The sequence below is a fragment of the Apostichopus japonicus genome, chromosome 3, assembly GCF_037975245.1.
Source record: "Apostichopus japonicus isolate 1M-3 chromosome 3, ASM3797524v1, whole genome shotgun sequence".
In the NCBI taxonomy this organism is placed as follows: Eukaryota; Metazoa; Echinodermata; class Holothuroidea; order Aspidochirotida; family Stichopodidae; genus Apostichopus; species Apostichopus japonicus.
This window is the reverse complement of record NC_092563.1, coordinates 3,424,961-3,441,816: the sequence shown is the minus strand read 5'-3', so window position 1 is coordinate 3,441,816 and position 16,856 is coordinate 3,424,961. Positions and strand designations below refer to the sequence as shown.

At 38.8% G+C, this 16,856-nt stretch overlaps 1 protein-coding gene across 4 annotated transcripts; it reads left to right on the top strand.

The window, feature by feature from the left end:
- Positions 1–1,947: 1,947 nt before the first annotated feature.
- LOC139960413 (15-hydroxyprostaglandin dehydrogenase [NAD(+)]-like) lies at positions 1,948–15,677 on the top strand. Of its 4 annotated transcripts, none has more exons than XM_071958776.1 (9): positions 1,948–2,093; positions 2,476–2,543; positions 6,040–6,185; positions 6,786–6,912; positions 7,839–7,951; positions 9,322–9,418; positions 9,846–9,919; positions 11,117–11,256; positions 12,869–15,677. In XM_071958776.1, the coding sequence occupies exons 3-9, from the start codon at positions 6,093–6,095 to the stop codon at positions 13,020–13,022; spliced, it is 798 nt and encodes a 265-aa protein (XP_071814877.1). In that variant the 5' UTR covers positions 1,948–2,093; positions 2,476–2,543; positions 6,040–6,092; the 3' UTR covers positions 13,023–15,677. The 4 variants fall into 4 exon arrangements, with proteins under 4 accessions (XP_071814877.1, XP_071814868.1, XP_071814873.1 ...); XM_071958767.1 differs by having other exon boundaries at positions 1,949–2,093; positions 2,476–2,571; XM_071958772.1 differs by lacking the exon at positions 1,948–2,093 and having other exon boundaries at positions 2,100–2,543.
- Positions 15,678–16,856: the final 1,179 nt, after the last annotated feature.

Below are 16,856 nucleotides of genomic sequence, written 5' to 3'. Positions count from 1 at the left end.
TCTCCTGACCGTTCTGACCCCATTTAGGTCTATGGTTTGCATACCCCCACCCCTAGCCCCCCCCCCCCCACAAACACACATACAACCGCACCCGGCACAAGTAATTCTCTAGATCCGAAAAAGTGCGCTTACGGTATCGCTGAGCCGAGGTTTTCCAATTCATCCGCAATACGATTACAAGTATGTTGAGATCCTTCACAAAGTACGAAAAGTTTATACAACGAAATTCGTACCGGAATGCGGTACGAAGTCTTCTTATAAAATAAATCGATAGCGGTCGGATAGGAACGTTTTCCCAACTCGAAAGTCGAAGTGCATGGTGTAAAGTCCGAACTAACGATACTACAAGGGTAATTGAAGGCGCTATATACGGCTCTGACGCAGGCCGTATACGGCTCTGCTCTGACGGAAACAGCGTCAACTAACACCACTACACACTGATATATGGGCTAAACATGAAACTGATAGGCCTACGTAAAACACTATAGATATAATAAATATATTTATGAACCGTGGTTTCACATTAGTCTGGACTGCTACACTGTTCACGCAAGTTAAATTAAAATCTTATGAGCTCCCTACTTTTATTGGTATTCTGACGAAACTCGTTAAAACCAAAAGAAACGCACGCGTCATCTCATCCACGATCGTGCATAGCGGTAAAAATCAACCTTGTGTTCTTATTGAACGCCATTCTTACAATACGTAACAAGATCTTGAAGTTGTACACTATATACTGACTAATGAAATCAGAAGAAATGATTTGAACATTTCGCTAAAACTAACTGAAATATAGAGCATACTATCCAACCGTTCATGTTATCGTAGGCCTACTTTTATTTAGGAAGTGGAAATCTCAGGGGGCAGCTGCGCCCTGCCCCCCCCCCCGTAGGCTACGGGACTGTATTAAGAAGTTGAGCCATAATAAGCTTGAAACAGTCTTCAACAACATGATCGATTATACGTGCACAGGTTTCAAGTGAGGGAAATTGGAGGGGTGGGGGGGGGTAGTGTTAAATTTCACTCGGCTGATTTAGGTAGGGCGGAATAATTTCAAAGAAGGGTGTGGGCGTGGGTTCCACGCAGTGTCTGTACCCCCCCCCCCAACCACCCTCGGATAAACAAAATGGAAAGCTTAGATGTAAAATGTCGCGTTTTGAGGCATATATAGTATAGAATATGATTTAGTTGTTTAATTAGGTCTTAACGCAAGGTTGTGCTTATAATACTTTTGAACTTTTGTCTCAGATCCGGGAAAGGGAATGAACCGCACATCGGCGCCCGGATCCCTGCTACAGGCGTCCTGAGCCCGGAGGTGTTTTCTTATTCTTCGCGACTGAAAGCAAAACTCCCCGACTGATCGTTCGTGGTGATGTAAGTTCATTATCCCGAGCTTAGACCTAACGGATACACAGTAGTTCATAATCCACACATGCATGCACAAGTTGGTGTACAAATTGCTGGGGGCAAGGGCGTAGGAACCGGGGGCTGGGGGAGCCACCCCCACCCCCAGTGAAAAACATGGGGGCGGAAGTATCAATCCGCCCCCCCCCCCGCTTCGCAAGTCAGAAAACCCCTTTTTCATTTCCAAATGAGAAAAAAAATCTCATTTGGAGCATCAAATTGCATCTAAGGCCAGGTGAAAATGCTAAATTTTTTACAAAATGGAGTGGGTGTTGAAGTGTGCTATATTGCACCAAATTGCATCTGAGGCCACCTGGAAATGCCAAAAAAAATCCCCCCTCCCCTTAGACCACTCCCCCAGGCCGGCCATCAGTCTTCAGCCCCAACTCAAAAGTACTTTCCTACGCCACTGTGGGGGGGGGGACTTCCAGACCCCACCACATGTTAGTCGGCTAGTCTACGACCCAAGTGCCACCCCCTCTTTAATAAAATCCTTAGATCCGTCACTGCATACAGACTGTTTATCTGCGGTTAATGGATGTGCACTGAATCTGTTCAATATAACTAGCTGGTATATGGTATGCATAGAGTTTAAATGCAGCAGCCAAGGAGGCCTAAGCACCTCCTTGCATGACAGCGAACTTTTATTTCGCGGAACACTGAGATGTTTGTTCTTCGTCGGTCAAGAGGTATGAAAACAAACAGCGAACCTTGTCAATTTACTACTGTTTTACTTTCACGTTGGGTATGATCATTTGGTTTATAATCGTCGAACGTTACAGTTTGACATGCGCATACAGCTTTTATTCGCTGTGCACCGTGTATGGTAAATGAAAAGCAGAACAGTGAGCAATTGATTTCCTGTTTTAAAGGTTGAAATACCTCAGTTTTCAACAATCCAGTATTACCAACAGCGGACACGGATCACTGGGTTTTATGGTTGTTGTATAGGCCTAGTGTGTGGATTGAAAATTGAGAACATATATAGTAGTAGGTCAACAGTTAATCACATGGTAACCTTCCGTAACGAGAATTCTTCGATATCTGTAAAATCTCTCTCTTGCACGCAAGGTTCCGAGAATCAACACAAAAGACGATTCCTCAAGATTCCGCATACAAGCAACGAGGAAATTGCTCAGGTGACAGAAGTTGAGAGTCTGTATCACGGTAGTCACTTTGTTGTATTCTTGTATATAAGTAAAATGGCGTATATCTATTGGGGTCACTTTGCATGAAATGCTTCATGTGTTATGTAAACTAGATGATTCTATACGTATAGGCCCATATGTAGCAAAAGTCTCATCATAGGCTTACATATAGCAATAGTGTTAAAAGGCTTTACAGGGGCTAATTAGCTGTAGCCTCATATACGGATGTGGCTTGCATGAAATATTAACTGCCAATTAAACTGGTTCCCTGATCTAATCGACCGGGTACCGGGACCATGAAACAAACGGCGTATTTGGTGACTCGGACGAAATTAATGGGCCTCTTTCTCGACCTAAGAATTATCTTACCAAAGGCAGTATCGTATGTAGATTTGTTTGTGTTGTATATATTAACTTGAATACTTGCAAATTTCCGACGTGAGCAACAACTAATTCAGTTCGTATAACAGAAAGGAAATCAAATCATATTCAAGGGGTATCATTATAGTGATATAAAATAATACTGCCTATATTGCTAAAAAGAAGATCAAAGCTCCTGGTGCAAAGCGGATTTCTGGTGATCATATATCATGCCAATTAACCGCCTATGACCTACATCGGAGAGATATAACTTCCCTCAAGGTTTATTTACACCAGGAAAGTTAGTCGACTTTTAGCATCAGCATATTACACTTAGCCAAAGTAGGCGATAGGCTGTATAGGCTATGTGTGTATTGTGTACATAGAAAAGGTCTTACCGAATGAAGCTAAGTGTACCACGGGCACTGTCATTGAAGTCACGTCGCTTCTTTACATTGGGTTTATTGTTTCCAAGTAACGAGCTTTGGGGTCATGTTTTGGTATGTTTCCAAACCACAACCGGAAAATGCCATGGTTTGTGGCATTACAACTGAACGATTTAAGCCATATAAAGTTTGCGCATATTGCTTGCAAGTAAATGTTTGCTCATAGCGATTTTTATAATAACACTTAAGATCACTAAAACGACTGGGTATATGAATATTTGAATAACAAAGCTATTTACATAAGTTAATTCAAATAAGTCAGCTGACATGTACTCAATTATTTCGCATTTTATTCTCACACGTCCTTGACCAGTATACAGATTCACAAATAGGCTATTTTACCTGTGTAGTCAAATGGAACATGCGCTGGGATTCGTTTATACAATCGTGGTTGCAGTTTGCTTTATCTGTGTGTAGATTGCCATTCATGGGTCTATTACACAACCATATTGTTTATACCCTCATGTTTTGTCTTCGTAGATTGTGTTGTTATCTGGGTATATGGTCCGATATGATCATATGACGCGGTATCGGTGTATTCGTTAAAAATGTAATGTAGCCATACATACACACACATGTCATATATATATATATATATATATATATATATATATATATATATATATATATATATATATATATATATTTATATTTATATATGACGTCATTAATCAAGACCTATACTAGTGGTTGATCATGAAGATGAAGGGGGCTGCATAGCCTACATATATTCACTAACTATATTGCAATTAATGCGGACCTGCCTGCCTTATAGGCTATGTAGTCACAGCATGATGAAGTTACTAACGAAGGAAGACTTGTCCTTTAATTTAATTTTTATTTTAAAGTTACACGTACAAATATTTTTACGTACAAATGGAACAGCGGCCTTAGAATGTTGTAATATTTTAATTTCAACAACATTGAAAACACCTAAATAGGCCTTTATTGTTTATTCATATCATTAGGTATTTCTATAGCCAGTAGTGGGACACTTTTACTCCCAAAGCTATAGTTCCAGTCCTCCTCTCACACCATGCACGAAAGCACTCCTATATACTGTCAGTATGAACAGTTCCTATAACCTTCATCTGGTACAATCTGCTGGTACACTGTTAGTATACAGTTTATCATAACATGTTCTGATCTGCTAGTTGATTTGACCATCATATAAACATGGAGCTATCCCAGGTTTATAGCTCCATGATTTGACAGATCTCTCAATATGTTGATTGTATTCCTGCTGCGACACGCACGACAGACTAGGGTGTATGCACTTTCCGCTCTCTGACGTTGAAGGTGTACTCGACGCCTAAAGGGTCAGTGTATAACCCCTACGTATATACTTGGCCTTGTAGGAAATGACCTCAATAATAATTGTATAAAAAGACAGTTTTCAGTGACTTTAGGCAGGATATGAAAACGTGTAGACGCTCCCGCTTGCAAGTTCCTCAACGCTGGTATATAAGATCTACCCTATTGCGATTTTTTCATTGAATACACTGCCACAAACCTTACCGTATTCTGGATTGATCGACGAATATCTCTCTCCACATGATGTCCACATAGGCCTATACACTCAAAGAGAAGCACGAGTTGAAACAAAAATTGTTATAGATTGAGAGTTGTCTTTCATAACCATAGTCCGCTACTCAAGGGAGTCAAATAACATAACTACTATATAAGTGGGATAGGTCTCAACTATAACTGTTGATATATTTTTCAACAAAAAATATACTTTTTCAAGAAGGGAAAACCTGTTGTCACATTGATGAATATAAATAAACCAAAACGGTTTTGCTATTCAATCTTCTTTGACAGCGAGAGATAGATAGAGAGGAATTATGTTACAATTAAACCAGCTAATTTAATGCTAATTAAAGGCTAACATGCATATGTTTTACTTTAGTTCATTAGCCAAGTCTTCGTCACTATCATATGACTACAATCCAGCTGTGAGAATACAAGATACAGGGGCAGGAAGGAAAACCAGTTTAGAAACATTTTCACAAAAATTCGTCACCGAAGTGGGGTGTATTTATAAGAAACATCGGTTAAAAGTAAGGAATGCCTCAGTCGTAAACAAAGCGTGCTAACCTTTCCTCTATCTACCATGTTTTGATGAACAAACTTCTGTTTAAATTTCCAATGGCAAAAACGTCAGGAAAGGGGTCCCATGACCACCATTCACAGTGTCCACTCCTGAAAAGGAATGAGTTTGAGAGTAAATTAGTTCAGTGACATGCATGGTGTAGCTAGGAACAACCTATGCCCGGTGATATAGAAATGGGCTCCCAAAGGTGAGTGTATTACTAAACCATGCAAGCTCAACCATGGTTTTGGCTTTGGCGAGAATGTTTTCATATTTGGTACCACTGTACGCCGAGATACAACTTTAGACTATACTGAACATTATTGAAGACATAAGAATAAATTATCCTTATCTTCGGTAGATTGGTTGTTATATTTTCGGTCCTCCACACTGGGCCTGCCCGCGGGCCTCGGCAGGCCTCGGGAGATTGCACCGGCCTAGGAATGCGTCACTGTTTAAAGTTCGACGAAATTACTTTTTGTGTTCCAAGCGTTGGCCTATAACTCATTTACGTATACTTTATACGATAAGGTTCGGCATATCTTACTAACAAAATTAACATTATTAATATCTTCGTTTCATGACAAAGGTCGCTAGAAGCTAGAATTTCCGGACCTTAACATCTTTCACTTCGACCTCAACATGAAGATTGAGGGTGCTGTTGCGTTAGTGACAGGAGGTGCCATGGGCATTGGTAAGGAAGTCGTGGAAACCCTCCTACAGAAAGGTGTCAAGGTAAGGGCCCTCAACAGCATTTGGGAAGTAATTATTATGTCTATAAGTAATCAAAAATAAGCAGAGGCGACGAGAGGCAGGTCGTGCGTTATATCACCGGGCCCTCTTATTAGCGCACGTCATTTCTTCGTTAAGTATATGATGAAAGTGAGAATATACACTTTATCCAATATTTTTTTCCGGGCACCCTAATTCTTTCCTTGAATAACGTGAGGTGCCTTTCCAATAATTATGGGTATTATACAGTAGTATACTCCATATATAATTGTCCCATTGACTTACACACTAAATCGTCAAAGTAATGTAGAAGTATTCACTATAGCTTAACCCTACCACTGACTGGATATAGCTGACACGGTAGGCAAGTTTTCGTATCATAACTATGTACATTTTAAGCTATGAGAGACTTTAGAGTACGAAGTTTCCGTCAATCCCCCACCCCCACCACCCCCCCCCCCCAAACAAAGCCCTGACTGGTCCTGTTTGATAATATATCGAATAAGATGTTCTCCTGTTACTGGCACTAATCGTTACATTGTCAACCTTCGTGTATGTCTCACAATTTTGACGTAATATTATTCTTTCATTCTCATCATCGAGTTATGCAACATTCTGGATTTTAATGAAGAGGTTGGTGCCGCAGTTGCAGGGGAGTTCCAAAAGAGCTACGGCGCTGATAAAGTGAACTTCATAAAATGTGACGTATCCTCTAGAGAACAACTTCAAGGTATAATATATATTATGACCGCCCCCCCCCCCACAAAAAAAAGACAATCCGACCGATATGAATTATTGACATGGGTTTGAATGACAGTGTAGCCTATTGGTTTGTTATAAATGCGTCATATCAGCCTATATCTTGCAAATGTTCTGTTTTATGAATCAACATTTTGCCAATAACAAAATTACCCTTCAAGTTGAAAGAGCGCAAACAATAACTCTTCAAACTTATTTTCAGAGATATAGCCTACCCATCGTTCTTACCTCACTGCCCGTCCACCCTAAAGTCTAATAAATCCAGGATGTGAGATTCTTTTATAAGGTCAAAAGTATTGCTTCATTGAATTCTGGCGAGAACGCTGCCTGACGGTTGGAGTGTTGGAATGCTAAGCCAATTCATTGCAAAAAACGTTAATACGAATATATATGTATTTGAAAATCGCAATTAGTTGGAAAATCAAGAACAGTGAAAAACTTCCAGCCTCCACCGGGATTCGAACCCGGGCCTCCCGCTCTGTACGCGGACACCCTAACCACTAGGCTATGGACGTTGATTGTATGTCCAGAGGTTCGAAACCGGTAAGGAAGGTCGTAATTCCACTTTAGGCGTTTGTAACCTGTATCGAACAATACTAGTTCTGTTTTTGGTGACATATTTTGCCTTACTCTAGAGATCAAACAATATTCTAACCACCTCGAAATAATTTGCGATTCCTAAAGCTGGATCTCGAAAGAGATACATTGAACAGACTTTCTATGGAATGGAGGTAAACGACAAAGGCAAATGAATATATATAATTGAAAATCGTAATGAGTTGGAAAATCAAGAACAGTCTCTCTCTCCACCTCTCTCTGTCCCTCTGAATTTTATGCGAAACTGTTTTATCATTATCCATTCTTTTTCTTCAATTCTTTGTCGTTTTCATCACCAAGACGCCTTCAAGAAGACTCAAGCATCTCATGGACGTCTTGATATAGTCTGTAATAATGCTGGCGTTCAAACTGAAGATGAGGGAAACTTTGAAAAAAGCATCCAAATAAACTTGGTAAGGTTCTTTTTCGGGAACACTTAGATGGCTGACGAGGGTGTACCATTATAATGAAATGAGTATAATGGTTATGTGTATAGTTTCCTGTAAAGTATAACATTCTCATCAATACGGACTTCCCCCAAGAGATCATACGCGTATTATGTTACCTCATTGAATGCACTAAGATGATATAAGAGCTTCGTCGTGGAAGTATGAGGGTAATACTTTCATGGTTTAGTCGCCATCGATATCTACAATGTACAGAGAGTAGAGATAGAGGTAACCTATGACACTGATAATGTAATTTGTGAATAATATGCTGAAACTTAATATCACTTGGAGATGCAGACGACAGTGGATTGGTCCATTATGGTGCTAGGGGTGTCCGTCTAACGGATTGAAAGAAAAAACACGTAGAGTATAGGTTTGAACGTTACAATGTCCAAAAATAATATTACACAACTGAAAATCTATTCGTCTGCGCAGAATTCACTCATTCCTATTCTCCCCAATTACATTTATTTATACTTAAGTTCACTCGCTTCAAAATGTGGTCACTCACATTCAACATAGTTTCTGTCTTAAAACTGTCTTCACCTGACTTTCAAAACGTCTGAAACGTTTTCCCTGTCGTCTCCAGGTTAATGTGAGACCTGATCTCACAGACGTTTGTGAAAAAAACAACAAATGTTAGCTCACTTGCAACGCATATGCTAATACTCTTTCCAAATAGGTCACTCACGTTCACTCAAATTTAAAAATATGTTCACTGACTTTTCAACGCATTTTCACTCATCGTTTCAGAGAATTGGTCCCAATATTTGGTCAGAATTGGTCCATATATGTCTTTCCCTTAACAGCAGACTTTGACACAGACTTACAATATATCTTTCTTACACAGCAAATGTTTACTCTCATTCAACCTATGTCCACTCAAATACGACATATGTCCACTCAAATACAGTGGCGTAGGAAGGTACTTTTGAGTGGGGGGGGGGGGGCTGAAGACTGATGGCCGGCCTGGGGGAGGGGTCTAAGGGGAGGGCGTGTCCCCTCCCCTTTGGAATTTTTGCATTTCCAGGTAGCCTCAGATGCAATTTGGTGCAATATAGCACACTTCAACACCTACTCCATTTTGTAAACTTAATTTTGTATTTTCACCAGGCCTTAGATGCAATTTGGTGCTCCAAATGAGATTTTTTTTCTCATTTCTAAATGAAAAAGGGGTTTTCTGACTTGCGAAGCGGGGGGGCGGAATGATACTTCCGCCCCTCCACATTTTTCACTGGGGGGGCTGGCGCCCCCAGCCCCCCGGTTCCTACGCCCTTGCTCAAATACACTACAAACATATATGGCGTATTTGTTTTGTTATTGGCAATGTTTAGATTGGTTCGATGTACGGTACGTTGTTAGCCAAAGATATCATGATGAAAGAGAACAATCCACCCGGTGGTGTCATCGTCAACACCGCTTCTATGGCAGGTGAGTAGAAGTACATGATAACGTCACATGTAACAATGCCAAACTGTATATACGTTATATGTATCGTGATATTATACTGTTGGCGATAGACCGGTTCCAGCCAGTATAGTGTAATCGTTAACACCGCTTGCTATAGCAGTGGGTGGGAGAGGGAAGTAAAAGGAATTTACCTTTGAATAATTAATTCATAATTGTTAAAATATATTCGATGAGCATTCTGAACTAAACCCTCTTGAGGATATAACAATAAAAGTGCAATTTAAACGATAGTTCATTCTTCATAATAATGTCCAGTTTCTTATTTAGCCTAAGCATGTAAACAAGCACGTCATATATGAGTCTCAAGTTGTCTGGTTTACCAGCGCAGTAATTCTTTCTTTCTAACTTTGTTTGGTTTAATTGTTTCTGTGTACGATGCATTTCATAGGTATACTACCAGCCTTCTATTCTCCATTTTATGCTGCGTCTAAGCACGGAGTCGTTGGTTTTACCCGTTCGTTGGTGAGTATTACCGCTGGGAAATTGCAGGCTGGTGTTTTTACGATGTTGTTTGTACTGTGTGTACGATGTTGTGTGTACGATGTACGGTGTGTACGATGTACGGTGATGTGTACAATGCAGGCCGGTGTGTAAGAATTATGCAGAAAAGGTACCGTACGTATGAATCCACCGAATACCAGAATATTGGGATGAGTGAGTGAGTGAATTAAATGGGTTATAAATAGAAGAAAGGATAAACCAAAGGCCTGCAAGATGTAAATCATATGAAGTCAAATGGGAAGAAAAGTATTACTTTTGACAGCATTCTAAATAATTTTTTTTTTTTAATACAAAAAGAAAAGTCGAAAAGTGGGAAATTATTCCCAATCCACTTCCTTGTAATAAATCCAGCCATTGTAACAAGCACTTAAGTGAGTCAGTATACTCGTATACTATAGTTGTAACATTGCTGCCTGTACGCATTGGTCTACCCGAAATCAATATATACATTCTACGTTGGATTGAGTACTATTATGCTCACGCTTATATAGAGCCTTTACTCATGCCGATGTACTTGTACTAAAACACATGGTTAAAAGGATCATTGGGATGCCAACAGTCTTTTATAGGCGTAACAATATACAGGGGACGCGGAAACCGGGATGCACAGGGGCCCCTTTCCAATCCTTCCCATTTTTGTGCAAAATTTGAAATTGCCCCTTAAGTTCATTATTTAGAACCGCTGTCCCTTTGCTGTTATATGAGAAAAGTACTTCATTTGTCAGAAAAGGGCTAATTTCTTATTGAAAGAAATATCCATTTGTTAAGAAATTTAAGTGACGTTTTGCTGAAACAAGAACCCCAAACAGAAAACTGTCAAATACTGGAATTGATGTTGCAGATAGAACAAAGGGTATTGTCTTTGTCGTGCTGAGGTGATATTGTGGTTTGCACCCTCAAATCAAATGAAAGTCACATGTCCCCTGCACTTTACCTCGAGCTGTGAGTCAAACCAGATTGAAATCTCTTTCGCAGCCTCTTGGTATATATATACCACGTGTCACTTGGTAACAACATCACACGATGTTATGTATAGTCTTTAGTTGAAGCGCTATATATCATCTTATATTAATCGTGTTCAGATATTTAGAAAATCAAATGAAACGCCTATAGTAACCGTCAATTGATATTGTGTTTTCCGTTTGTTTCATCATTTAGGCACAACATCCATTTATAAAGAAGGCGAACGTCAGGCTTAACCTTATCTGTCCCTCGTTCGTGGAGACGGCCATGGTTACGAGGGCTAGAGAGGGAGCACCGATCTTACAAGCGGTCGTGAGCAAAGCAAATATAGTTCCGTAAGTCACGTTCAAACATGTTTTTTTTTAGTGGCGCTATTCTATTTTAAAAGAAGACGGTGTATGTATACACTCTTTAATTCCGTAGATTGAAATTTCACTCAATGAAAGGGAATGGTCACTCTTAAGAGAAGTGAGTTTTCAATCTTATCATAACAGTAGCTGCGTTTTCAATTACGATAGTAAAAGTTGTGAATGGTTTCCACTCCGTTGGGAGCTATAGTTTTGAAGGAATTCACTCCGAGGAGAAACCTCAAAATCACTCTTCGAAAATAGTGAACATTATGTGGACATGCTCTCAAAGAATGAAGTCGCACTGGCTTTGGAGTTAAGTCTGTATACATGTTTTTTTTCATATAAGTTTAATGAACAGTGGAAAGTGATCCCTTGTTATACACGGTATTTTCAAGGTACATATATGAGCAAAGATATATTCAATGATTGGGGGCGTGATCCCTTGTTATACACGGTATTTCAAGGTATACATTCAAGGATTGGGGGTGTGATCCCTTGTTATACACGGTATTTCAAGGTATACATGTGAGCAAAGATATATTCAAGAATTGGGGGCGTGATCCCTTGTTATACACGGTATTTCAAGGTACATGTGAGCTTAGATATATTCAAGAATTGTGGGCGTGATCCCTTGTTAAACACGGTATTTCAAGGTACATGTGAGCTTAAATATATTCAAGAATTGTGGGCGTGATCCCTTGTTATACACGGTATTTCAAGTTACATATGAGCAAAGATATATTCAATGATTGTGGGCGTGATCGTGCACGGTATTTCAAGGTACATATGGGCTTAGACATATTCAAGAATTGGGGGCGTGATCCCTTGTTAAACACGGTATTTCAAGGTACATATGAGCAAAGATATATTCAATGATTGGGGGCGTGATTCCTTGTTAAACACGGTCTTTCAAGGTATACATGTGAGCAAAGGTATATTCAAGGATTGGGGTGTGATCCCTTGTTATACGCGGTATTTCAAGGTACATATATGAGCAAAGATATATTCAAGGATTGGGGGCGTGATCCTTTGTTTTATACGGTATTCAACGTACATGTGGCTTCTGAATGCCTAGCCCCTCCAGCTCCGAAATGGCTAAATAGAGATCATCCACAAACTAAATACTGGATGGCGCAGTTGAGTGGAGCGCTCGGTCTTGTAACCCAGAGGTGCCTGGTTCGAATTCCGTTCTAGCCGTATAATAGTCTTCCCTCTTTACCATAGATTTTATATTTTGTTATATTATTTAATATGAAATGCTCCTTATTATTTCTTTAATTGGATCAACTGCAATCTTATTTTAAATAATATAGTTGGAAGGTTTGGAGGAAACAAACATGATTGACTAAACGACGATTCCTGTATATAGTCGCTGATCGTAGGCTAGAATTTTTTGAAGGTTTTTGGTATCACTATAGCTCTTTGAAGCTTGTTCGCGAGTGACCAATCGTTAGACTCTCTAGCATATTTAGAGGTCATATTTACTACGGAATATCTACCTCTAAAGATTTAATTTTCACGCTCAAATCGTTGTTGCTTCATCAGTTTGATCTTTTCCCACCTTCTTTCCCTTGTGTGTTTCTGCTTTCTATTCTAGTATGTCTGATGTTATGAAGGCTTTCCTAATGGCTATTGAAGATGATTCATTGACCGGACAGGCGATCAGAGTAACTCCTGGTGGGGGAGTTGATTTGCAGGATTTTAGTTCCCAACTAGAAGATATTGCCAAACTGAATATCGTCAAGACTTGAAGCACATCCAATGATGAATTTATCAACAACTTCTAGCATGTCACGTATATATAGGAATTTATTTAGAAAAAGGATAAATGGATAGTAGGGAGTTTTGTTACAGTACAAATTAACTGAACATATAATTTCCCATTCCTCCATAATAGGTACCATGGCAAGTGGAAAATTTTTAACTTAGCTTAGATTAGTTTAGTTTGGGAAAAAGGGATGAGGAGGGACAAAAGTATCCATTTGGGACATGATTTATATATATATATATATATATATATATATATATATATATATATATATATATATATATATATATATAGGCTATATATATAGGCTATATATATAGGCTATATATATAGGCTATATATATAGGCTATATATATATATATATGGCTTTGACTCAGGAAACCCTTAAACATGTTTTAGTATCAAATATTTAACTTTGGGGAACTTCAAAATGAATCTACAAGTTAATCTATATACTAAGTTAGTCAATGTTATATAGATTATGGATTAGAAATCGTCCCTCACTTCTTATTGTAGTCTCTGCCAGATATTAAATATATTATATTGAAAATTGATTTGACAGGTCTCTTGTGTCCGTTTTAAAATTCTTTCGTCGACTTCGTCACTTCAGGCTTCCAAAACGAATATATCAGAATTCACTCAATTGAGTTTCTTGTTCTAAAGGAAATGAATCTGACGTAATGTATAGTAAGGGTGTACATGTTTACAAGGGTTTGACCTCTGGTGACCCCAAATGACCTTTGATGTCTACCAAAAACAATAGGCTCCTTAAACTCAATGTGGTACTTCTACACACTAAATAAGAGGTCGACCAAGCTTCCAGTATTGAGATATCGTGTTTACGAGGTTTTCACAATTTGACCCCTGGTGACGCCAAATGACCTCAACCAAAAATAATAGGCTTCTGGTACTCAATGTGGTACTTCTACACACCAAATATGAAATTGGTGTGACCTTCCTTTCTTGAGATATCGTGTTTACAAGCTGGGCGTCACAAACGCACTCACACACATGAACACATACGCCATCATGAATGCAAAAGGATACGATTATCATCGAAACCAAAAACAGGACTAGGAAAATATAAAAACTGCAGCTGAGCGATTTCGCAAAGACACAATATCGGTTCCATAGTGGATTGCATAAGTGGGATGGGGGAGGGGGGCATGAGCCAGAATTATTTGTTTAATACAAAGAGCACATTTACAAAGAATGAAAAACAACTCAAGAACCAGTGTTAAGCATACAACGCTGCGGTCTTTTAAAATCTACACTAACAAATGAAAATGGTCTAGAGTCTGCAGAAACAATTAGAACAGAAATACGAAATTACGGACGATTAAGTACAAATGTCAAAACAATAGTCATACGATACCATACAATACAATGAAATACTATGCGATACAATGTAATAAATTGCAATGACATAGTAAGAATACAATAGGCTGATGTACAATACAATACACTGTATAATGTAATGGCGTGTAATGCAATGTAATACAATGCGAACTCATACACGTAGGCCTACAATAGAATACGTTACAATGAAATGCACTGTAATCCCGGTAACACTACAAAATAAAGTACAATACCAGTTTCAGTCAGTTTCACCTTTGATTATAGTTGCACTGTTAAAATATTTTCAATTTCCGTGGGTTCAGAAATTGTGTAAAGAAAAATCATGAAAAGCCGACACCAGTATACTAACGCGTTTGAATATATACAAAGTTACTTCAAAACCAAAACCATTATAACGTGTTAAGTTGTTAACTTTAATTCCAAAAACTTGTATACAATGCGTTTAATGAAAATGTTAAATGAATTATTCATGTTGTTCTTCAAATTAGAACTCTTCCAAAGAAATGGATTTATTTAAGATATAAAAGCAAAAAGAGGAAAGCCTTTAAAAGTGTTCTACAATTTTTTGGCGCTACCGATTAGAGTCATCTAAACTACAGTTGCAATTTGTTTCTCGACTCATTTATAAGCATGTAGTATAGTCTCACTTGTTCGCCGAGATGGAGATCGGAACGATCACTCTATAACCAGCAACTCCCGGTGCTCTAAACAGGTATGTATACTAATGGAAAGAATATCCAACAAGAGCGAATCTCTTTGAAGTGAGATAAGCTTGATTGATAAGGTATTAGTTAAACCGTTACATATGTATCCATCTCATTTATAATCACGGACGTCAATTGTGGGGGTGGGTCGGGGGGGGGGGCAGGGGGACGCGACCCGCACGTTCTGAAGGATGGGGATACAATATCAAATGCCCCAGGTTTAGTGACTGACTCGTGTAGGCGCTAGGCCTATCATGGCCATAAAGACTCTTGTATCTCATAAAGGGAGCTCAAACATTGTGCTATGAGATTAGTTAATATTAATGTTTTATTCATTTTGGAAGATTCAAGTAAGGAGAGATGAAATGAATGTCTTCATAAACTCAGCATGACTGTTTAAATGTACTTATGACATCATTATAATGTACACAGATGCTGTTGACATCTATATGTGCAAAGTGTATGAATGTGTCGGGGATTTTTGTTGAAAGTTTCAAGTTTATTTATCATGATAAAGGCCCTAAGATACACCCGGATGTTAATTATATAATTATTTCTTAATAGAAGTCTATAATTACTTGTCAGATGTAACTATTGTTAACATATATCTATGGCTGACATATCAATTCAAGGGCCAAAAAGAAGTACTGAAGATTTCTAGATGTGAGTCCAACCTTGGGCCCCCACCGGGGTTTCGCCTGTAGACCCAATTAGGTTCCCAGCTAAGGGCGGGCCCTAAACCCCACTGATAAAAGCTCTTCGCCAAGTCTCTGGCAGACTCATTCAGTTTTAGCCATGTTCACTTATTTATGCCCCCCCCCACCCCAACTTTGCAATTGGAATTGACGCCCCTGCTTATAATACACATCCCTTCTGAAGCACGGTTCTATAGTTTTAAGACACATTTGGATTCTTCCTTGTAAGATGATCCCGCGCTGGAAGAGATGGGGGACGAACAGATGTGCGGTTAGTCAGCGGAAGATCACGAGTGTAGTGGTTGGTATCCTCGATTTCGAGGTAAGCGGAGTTGGTGATTGCGGTTGCGTATGTCGGTGGCGGGGATTGTGGGCTGGGTTCATACGCGGAGTTGAGGGCTGAGGTTGCGTATTTCGGTGGCTGGGATCGTTGGTTGTTTCCATATTGATCGGACACGGACCAAACCTTTGATGCCTCCGGAGCCGTTGGAGGTCGTCGACCAAATACTGAATTTGAGCGATTTCGACTGTTAGGTTTGCAATGGCAGGTCACACACTTACAAATGACGAGAATAACGATGCCGAAGATGAGACATATCAAAGCACCAATGCCAGCACCCACTAAGGCTGTCGGTATACCGGCTTCTTCCTGTGGTTCTATAGAATGGGAATATAAATATTACTGACGAAATATACATCACATAGGCTATATATATATATATATTATATATATATATATACCTCAATATATATATACCTCAATATATATATATATATAGGTGTAAAATATATATGTATTTATATATATATATATATATATATATATATATATATATATATATATATATATATATGTGATGTATATATATATATATATATATATATATATATATATATATGCTAGTTGTGTAAATATGTTTCAAAAGATCTCGTCTTCAATCATGACAAGAAGAATCCCAAAGGTGAGCTCGAATATGTCACACTATATAGTAAGGAATGTGCAGGTATAGTTTGCACAGAAGTGTCCGTCAGAGATTTCTCAATGGATTTCTCAGTGA

What these genes read in the sequence shown, in the direction of transcription:
- LOC139960413 (XM_071958776.1), top strand. Translation starts at nt 6,093, where the DNA reads ATGAAGATTGAGGGTGCTGTTGCGTTAGTGACAGGAGGTGCCATGGGC. An exon ending in TTGGTTTTACCCGTTCGTTG is followed by an intron (nt 9,920 to 11,116) that starts GTGAGTATTACC and finishes TTCATCATTTAG; the next exon opens with GCACAACATCCATTTATAAA. An exon ending in AGCAAAGCAAATATAGTTCC is followed by an intron (nt 11,257 to 12,868) that starts GTAAGTCACGTT and finishes TTTCTATTCTAG; the next exon opens with TATGTCTGATGTTATGAAGG.